This window comes from Zingiber officinale, chromosome 5A (genome assembly GCF_018446385.1).
Source record: "Zingiber officinale cultivar Zhangliang chromosome 5A, Zo_v1.1, whole genome shotgun sequence".
Taxonomy (NCBI): domain Eukaryota; kingdom Viridiplantae; phylum Streptophyta; class Magnoliopsida; order Zingiberales; family Zingiberaceae; genus Zingiber; species Zingiber officinale.
The window spans coordinates 6,325,282-6,334,042 of record NC_055994.1 but is presented as its reverse complement, the minus strand read 5'-3'; the positions used below and the strand labels follow the sequence as shown (position 1 = coordinate 6,334,042).

Sequence of the window (8,761 nt, the reverse complement as noted above, 5' to 3'; positions counted from 1 at the left end):
ATTATCATCATCAAAAAGTGTATATTAATCTCCTTAATCATCAGTGGACCCTAAAGGAGTGTAATTATCGCAATTTAAATAAGACATTGACCTCGTGTGCGCACGGCCGTCCATCCCAGAAATGGAAGTTATACTGGCCGTTGGATCTTTCCAGTTCTTCCAATACCAGTGGCAATGTGTCAAACTTTATAACGGTTCAAATCTCGACGCGACTGTTTCTTCCCTGCATCCATCTCTCCGAAGAAAACCCGAAGACCAAGATTTGGATTCCTTCTCCCTGCGGTTGCTATTTCCCCTCTGGCGATCTCCGAGCTGAGCAGAGGAAGCAATGCCTATCTTGTAGCCGGTGGAAATCTCTCTTCGTGCAGTTGCTATTGTAGGCTGCTCCTCGGATCTGGGACCGCGGGGGGATTTGCTTGACCGGTTCGGGATGAGAAGGTAGGAGGTGCAGAAAGATGGGGTCTTGCTTGCGGGTTGTAGCGTTCTGGCTGGTGATCTTTGGCTGGTCTTTGTCATGCGGCACTACTGATGACCCTGTCGATCTCCGTCGAACGTAAGTTTGATCTCTTTTGCTGTTTTTTTTTCTTTGCTTTTATTGTTTTTCGATTCATTGGGTTGTTCGTGCGCATGAGATTGAACGGAAGGGAAAGGTTTACAGTCGCAACTTCGATTACTTAGGACATTCTTTACTGTGCTATATGACAACGGCAATGATTGTGTCTAATTTCTAAATACATTACGTAAGGGGCCATGTGGGAGATCTCTTCTTTGGTCGATTATGTAGCCCTCCTTATTCATTTGAATCAGAAAGTTCATTCCTTCTCTTGCTAGCAAATCAAACAGAATTAGTAAAGATGACACCCTGCACCTGTGCGCTTGTTAATTGCCCATCTGGAATATAGTTCTGGCCACTCCAACATGAGAACGTCCTGCAGTTCCATTCCCAGAGGATAACTTGGCCGTATACTGTATTATCATTAGCAGTGTGTTATCTCTCTCAAAAAAGCTTAATTGTTTTGTCCTCTCATTCTCCACCCAACTTGGCTGAAGGATTTCGTTTTAGAATACCTGCATCACCCACACTCCTAAACTTTTGGTATTCTTCTTGTCTTTCTATACTTGCTAGTATAGTTCAAAGGACTAGAGTTTGATTGTTTTCAGCAACTTCCATGCAGTGCAACCCCATTGTGGGTGGGACTTATCTTCTATGGCATGTTCCTCAAGCTGTGGAATGATTTGATGACTCTCTTCATCATTTGAGTTTTTGTTTGATCCCCAGGCTTATTTTGTCTTGCAGTTTCATAGAGCTCACAGACAGATAAATATTCTATGGGACTTCTAAAAGAGATATAATATCAAGTGGCAAGCCCAACTATTTCTGGCACTTTTACCATTTGTAATAAATACTGACATACTCGATGATTTTTTTGGAAATAATTTTACAGTTTTATCGTGGTTGATTTAGTCAAAGCTTTTTCTTTATCTTTGGAGTCATAGCTTTATGTTGATTATGCAGGTTTCCTATCGTGGAACCAGATTCTGAGCATACAAAGCTTCGTATTGCAAGAGAGGGCTTGGAGGCAATTAAAAAAATTACAAATCCTATAGCTTCTGTTGTGGTTAGTTGCAACTTAAATACGAAATTGAAATGAAAATTCATAAAAAGGAAGGTAGAAACTAAGGTTCATATTATTTTTTGTTTTAACTCCTAGTTTGTGATTAATTTACTAATTCTTGGCGGCTCATATTTACCCATTCGAATCATGGATGCAATAGCTTTAATCATTGTTGCTCCATATTTAATTAATTTTGCTATTCATTATTGTCAGGAAACAAATTACATTAAGGATTTGAGTAAGTTCACGATGGAAATGAAAATGTATTAATTCTTGAAACATAATGGTGTATATTCATGTATCTTTCCTAAAAGATGGAAGATCATCCATCTGATCACATCGTGACGTGTGATTGCAGTCACTATTTTCTTCTTAAACAAACTCTGTTTTTATAGAATAATTGTTCTCTTTTCAATTTGTGTCATTTTCCCAGCTGCTTGGACTGCACCAATCTGGTCTAGCTTGTCATGTCAATATAATTTCATCTCCACTAGTTTGTACCCATCAAGTTTTGACTTTTTTGGACTATATTTCTCACTCAAGAGAATTTTGCAGTATAAGCCTATCATTTTATTCACTCTCCTAGTACGCTCCCACAATCATTTACCTTTACTGTGCCATGGATAATTCACACTCTCTGAATATGGATATGATCTTAAGAATGTAAACTCTCTCTCTCTCTCTCTCATTTCTCACATTTTTCTAACTAGAACCATCTCAGGTTATTGGTCCGTATCGTTCTGGCAAATCCTTTCTTCTCAACCAACTTCTATCTCTCTCTTGTGACGAAGGTGCATTTTCTATTGTTTCTCATTTGGTTATTTTGTTAATAACTGAAGACTAAGGTTATTTTATTCTGCAACTGTCATGTGCAGGTTTTGGTGTAGGGCATATGCGAGACACTAAAACCAAAGGTGCATAAATACTAATGGTCTTATATTTGTCTCTCAAGTGTCAGCAAGCTACTTTTTGATGTCTTATGATAGTCTCAATCACTTTATCCACATGAGTTCTCTCGTTTCTTCCAAGATATAATAATATCCCTCATTAACTATTCTTTGTAGGAATATGGGTTTGGGGTACGCCAGTTGAAATGGATTTTGATGGAAGAAAAATATCTGTCTTGTACGTTGATACAGAAGGATTTGAAAGTGTGGGGAAATCAAATGTTTATGATGATAGGTAATTAGCATATTTTCTCCGTCAAATACAAGTCATATATTTAATTATTTGTTTGATTTCTGCAGAATCTTTGCTCTGGCTACAATTATCAGCTCTGTGCTTATTTATAATCTTCCTGAGACGGTTTGTTCCCAGCCTATTGGAAATTTCATCAGTCTATAATGGGGACTAATAACTTTGCAATCTGCACTAGATTCATTTGATTCCTTTTTACATGTAATCCAGTTTCACTCTTTTGTTTTGGTGGCTCCTGTTATAGATTCGTGAGGCTGATATATCTCGGTTATCATTTGCTGTTGAAATTGCAGAAGAGTTTTACGGAAGGTCTGCTTCTGGATTATGTTAAATAGAAAATTTTAAAGTTTATTGAAAATTATTGGTTTTCCATTCCTGACTGCTGCTTCTTTTTCCAACTGGTTGATTGTTTGGAGAAAAGGGTAAAGGTACTATATTGTTACTTACTATCCTATGCTTTGGAGGAGATATTTCTTGTAGTTTTTCACGGTGGTGCCTTATAATACAGGGGCAGGATGTTGCTTTTGAGCCTGCTAAACTCTTGTGGCTTATCCAACGAGATTTCTTGCGTAAGTTTTCTTTATATATCCTTCCATACTACTAATAAAAAAAAAAATGTGAAGTTATACTTATCCTTCCATACTACTAATGATAATATATTAAGTTGTTCACATAATGTTTGCATAATCATACTTATCCTACTTGCAGCTTTGTGCTGATTATGATTTTAGAAGAGAGCAAAGTGAGGTTTCCTGCATTAATTGGAAATACAAATATGATGAATAGTTGGCCATAGTTTATGGTTTATTTCTTATTTTAGTATTTAATGTGAAGTTAATCATTGACTATTGTATTGTCATTGCACTACCATATATGTCAACTTTGTCATAATTTTTCCCTTTTATGTCTGTATTATAATTTTTCCTTTCTTTAACTTCCACAGCTGTGGCAATGTCTCTTATATCATTCAATATTTTAGCAAACATGTTTTTATTTCAATTATACAGAAGGAAAGTCAGTACAAGAAATGGTGAATGAAGCCCTCCAGCATGTACCAAATAGCAGTGGTCAGTCAATTCTTACTTGTGACTTCATTGGTGTGTGTTTGATATTCAAATGAAACTACAAGTTATCTTAATAATTTATCTTCGAGTTATTTCTTGATTTTCAGGTAACAGAAATATTGATCAGGTATTGTAATTCAAAGGATGAAGTCAAATTTACATGAACGAGCATGTTTTGTCTCCTTTTACCTCAGTTTTCCATGTTTCTGGCTTTTCTGTTGGCACTTTCTTTCCCCTAATCAAGTGGTTGATGGACTCATTCATCTTTACCCTCCATTTTCATGTGGTCAATCAGGTAAATCAAATTCGAGAATCGTTGAAGATAATGGGTGATAATAACACTGCTTTTAGCTTACCACAGGTAATCTATTATTAAGTTTCCATGACCTATCACTGGCACAACTGTTTTTTATATGAATGGTGAACATATCCAAGTTTACACTTTTCTTTGCCGTGTCAACATAGTTCTTCATTTTTACATGAAATATCATGCGCATTACACTTGGTTTGGCTATGGATTAATGCGAAGTTTGTTTTATTGCAATCACCTATTTGTTTGGCTTGATCTTGCCGTTGTTGACATATTAAACAATAAAAAACACCTCTTTCAAATGTGCTTAAATCTGTGTTCATCAGAGTGGCCAATCACATGAGGATTGGCAATACGATTTATTGAAATATCATATTTTTTCCAATTTTCCTTTTGTAGCTGTGTAAGCGATGAGTCATCTAACTTAGTAGTGTATTGTTGGTCAGAACTGAACTCAGAATTTCATTTTTGCAATAAGGTAACTTTGATAAATATGTTTCCCGATTCACATACCTGCTGCTATCAATCTCATTTTCAAAATTCATTTTTATGTTTGCAACTACTTATTTCTAACTTACTAGAAAGATTTGAATTTTTCAACACAAATTAGGTAGTATCTTCTAGCTGAAGGTGTACTCTCTGTTATATCTGATGCATTATGAAATTTTCATGATCATGTTGTGTTTCCATAATAGTTTGGACCTGTGTGGTTATTCGCTGGTTGATTAATTGATTGAGAGTTCAAAATATTGAGCTGATTTTGTGTTATTTTATTTGTATTGCTCATCTCGTAACTATATCATGCTCTCAACACTGGGTTATAAAAGTATGTGCATCTAAGTCAAATCATGTTATATTTCAATTTCATGGTTATAAAGGTTATGAAATTGTTGGCAGCCTCATCTCCAAAGGACTAAACTTTGCGATTTGAAGGACAATGAATTGGATCAATTGTATGTGAAAAAGAGGGAGCAGTTGAAACAACTTGTTGCATCAATCATTCGCCCAAAGCTTGTCCAGGGAAAATTTCTAAATGGAAATGATTTTGTAGATTTCCTGGAGCAGGTGGTTTTTCAGGAACTTATTATATGTATGATACTGTTTTTATGATTGGATAATTTGTGTTGGCTAAACTGCGATGCTTTTTGAAACACAAGCAAAGTCATGTTTGAAAAATTCTAATACCTTGGTTTCTTGACAGATTCTTGAAGCATTGAATAAGGGAGAAATTCCATCCACAGGTTCTATTGTTGAAGCATTCAATAAGGTAATTCTAGAACGTTGCTTGAAACTGTACGGTAGGCATATGGACAGTTTGCAACTACCGGTAGAAGAAAAAAGGCTGCAGGAGGTTCATGAAGAATCAAAGTTCGAAGCAAAAAAGTTGTTTGATCATCAACATTTTGGTCGGAATCACGCTGAACAATCAATTTTGAAACTCGACGATGAAATAAACAAGGTAAACATATAACAAAATTATGGCAATTCTATGGGCCTAGTGATCTAGTTCAATTCAAACAGACAGTTCAAAAGAAGTGTCAGTTAACAGTCACTAGAAGCCCAGAATCACAAATCTTTTTGCTTGAATTTGCCCTAATTAGGTAAAACATATACAACAAAATCATGACAATTTTATGGGCCTCCTGATCTAGTTCATTTCAAATAGACAGTTCAAAAGAAGTGTCAATTAACAGTCACTAGAAGCCTAGAATCACAAATCTTTTTGCTTGAATTTTGCCCTAATTAGTCATTCGATAGGAGTTGATGACGTATTTCAGTATATGGTTCTATCTATTCATGTAGTAACCTGTTGAATTTATTTTAGTGCAAACATATACATTGGTCTTCTGGACAATCCTGTCTGATGGCTGCGTGTTAGCATGTCAACTAGCCAACTAAAAAAAAAAACTTAAGCATGCTACTAGCGAACTTAGCCAATGGGTAAGTTGCCTAGCATGCATTTAGTGTGAAGTAAATTTTCACTTAATAAGATAGATTATGATACTGCTCTCCATTTTTTGTTTTCTGGTGGCCGATATTGGTTATGCATAGAAAATTGATTATCGTGAAATGTCTCTCCTACGCATATTGAAATTTAATCTTGATGTTTCTCATGTTTACTATAATAATTTTTTATATTCACTTTTGTAATGGCCATTACCAGGTTTTGAGAACATTGATTCTTATAAATGAACATCGGTCATCAAAATTGTGTGAAGCTCAATACACAAAGTGTGAGGATAAAATGGACAGTCTTCAAGTTATGAGACTCCCTTCCATGGCAAAATTTAACAATGGTTTCCTTCGCTGCAATCAAACTTTTGAAAGAGAGTGCATTGGACCTTCGAAAGAAATGTATAAGAAGAAGATGACAAAGGTTAGATTTCAACCCATCAATTTTTATTGAAGTTTACAATAAAATTTGAGACGCATTAGTTGCAATTAGTAACTTGTTTCACTGCAAAAAGTTTAAAAAGAAAAAAAAAAGACAAATCAGTTGGTATATCATTACTCTTTCTTGGTCCTATCCCCTTCAGATGACAAAGTTATCAGTGATTCCATTGAATATATTTTTCTCAACTTGTCGACTTTTCTTCAGATGCTAAGCAAAGCTCAATCCCTCTTCATCAAAGATTACAATCAGAGACTTTGTAACTTGTTGGTGGCTTTCTCACTCATTGTGGCGATAGTGGGCCGGTTCATCGTCAAGTTTATATTGTTCGAGCTTGCTGGTTGGATAATGTTTATTTTCTTAGAAACATACACAAGGTTGTTCTGGTCATCAGAATCACTATACTACAACCCTGCTTGGCACGCCATTATCTCTACATGGGAGACTATAGTCTATAGTCCTATTCTCGACTTGGACAGGCAAGTTTCAGGCATTTCTATTCGATACCGTCTCAACAAACATGAATCATTTGCCTGTTAAATCAAATGCAACCTTTTTAATCGATCATTTTCAGATGGGCAATTCCAATTGGTGTATTGCTTCTGGCACTGCTCCTATACTGGCGCTGTTTTGGTAGGATGAAGCATGGCTCTGGTTGGGTGTTGCCATTGTACAATAGCCGCGATGAAAGTGGCTCCAACCATCGAAGATCGGACTAAATGCACACTCCAAATGGACTGAGCTTGCTTAACCAGACGAATCTGGTACATTCATCAAGGAGGGGACATTGTTTCTGGAGATGCAATTTAGAGATACAATCTTAAAGCTTCATAGTGTTCTATAGATGTTCCTCAGTGTGGTGCAAATTGCTTGTCATATGGGTGTTTGAGTTGTCATTTTAATCCTTAATTGTACCAAATAAACTAGAAGAACATGTTCACCGAAACAATGATGCTTTGTAATCTTAATTATTCATTAACTACCCATAATTAATGTCTGAAGTATTATATTTAGTGTCTTTTGAGACTCAAATAATGGATACGAGTGATAAAGCATTCAGCGTAGCAGTAAGAGAATAAGAGTTCAAATTTCAGATAAGATGAATATTTTAGAGATTAATTTTTAAATGTGTATAAGTTGTATTATTGCAAACAGTAATGTTTGATTATCAAACATAAGAATAATTTTGTAAGGTAAATGGGAACGTTGCATTATGTTGCTATGTGAAAACAAAATTATTTGAACATTTGTATATAAAATTATATTTTAGCACAATATGAATATACTGGATAAAGAAAAAAAGTCATAATTAAAAAAATAAGAATTTTTAACTCGGTTATCTTAATTTGTTAATTTTGATTAAAATTATCTCCAATTTTATGTCCATTTATATTCTTAAAAAATTGTCAAACTCAAAATTTATAATATTTCTATATTGCTTTACATTTAAATATATATTTTTAAAAATTAATATTATATATTTTAAATTTTATATAATATATATTTTTTTTATCAAAATTACTTTATTTATTACCTGATGTATCTATTTATTTTTATTTTTTAATAATCTAAATATTCAATTTTAATTCTAGAGGCAGTTGATTCGAGGAAATTAGGTTGGTATATATTTAAAAATAAATAAGTAAAATGATAAACTCATCCTTTGGTTGTGCACTGTGTTTAGAGGAAAATTTTTTATAAATTCATCATAATTGGAGATTGAATTATGGGTACCTAGGTAACATCCTAGATATCATGTCGTTGTACCATATCCCGAGGGCTGGTATATATTTAAGCACTTTGAAATGTTTACTTTTTCATTTTTTTTTATCGAACCGAATAGATAAGTTTCTAAAATATCCAAATCATGTACCATAGTTTTAAAATTATCAAATCATGTACCCACTTTCCATTTTACCCTCGTTCTCAAATCAATTCAATTGGAAAAAAAAATCAGTCGACTAATTTTGTCAGTCAAATCAATTTCTTTCTATTCAAAAAATCTATAGTCAATTTTGGTCAAAATTAGTTGATGGGTCTAGAGATCTCAGAATGATATAAAATCAATTCTTATATGTTCGTCTAGTTCTTTTTATTGTAAAAATACTATTAAATACCAATTTGAGTCGATATATTGATAGTACTGATTTTTTAAACATGAATTAGTTTTTCAAATATATTC

At 34.1% G+C, this 8,761-nt stretch overlaps 1 protein-coding gene across 1 annotated transcript; it reads left to right on the top strand.

Moving 5' to 3' along the window:
* The first annotated feature begins 213 nt into the window (after positions 1 to 213).
* LOC121979382 (guanylate-binding protein 4-like) lies at positions 214 to 7,586 on the top strand. The gene is made up of 17 exons (XM_042531377.1): positions 214 to 553; positions 1,517 to 1,619; positions 2,338 to 2,407; positions 2,492 to 2,530; positions 2,681 to 2,798; positions 2,864 to 2,921; positions 3,058 to 3,122; positions 3,235 to 3,241; positions 3,322 to 3,382; positions 3,821 to 3,880; positions 3,985 to 4,004; positions 4,173 to 4,238; positions 5,085 to 5,252; positions 5,389 to 5,646; positions 6,352 to 6,564; positions 6,787 to 7,058; positions 7,154 to 7,586. The coding sequence occupies exons 1-17, from the start codon at positions 456 to 458 to the stop codon at positions 7,296 to 7,298; spliced, it is 1,821 nt and encodes a 606-aa protein (XP_042387311.1). The 5' UTR covers positions 214 to 455; the 3' UTR covers positions 7,299 to 7,586.
* Positions 7,587 to 8,761: the final 1,175 nt, after the last annotated feature.

Excerpts from the sequence above, each read along its gene's own strand:
- LOC121979382 (XM_042531377.1), top strand. The coding sequence starts at position 456 with ATGGGGTCTTGCTTGCGGGTTGTAGCGTTCTGGCTGGTGATCTTTGGC. Across the intron at positions 3,881-3,984 it reads GCATGTACCAAATAGCAGTG|GTAACAGAAATATTGATCAG; the intron begins GTCAGTCAATTC and ends CTTGATTTTCAG. Across the intron at positions 5,647-6,351 it reads TCGACGATGAAATAAACAAG|GTTTTGAGAACATTGATTCT; the intron begins GTAAACATATAA and ends GGCCATTACCAG.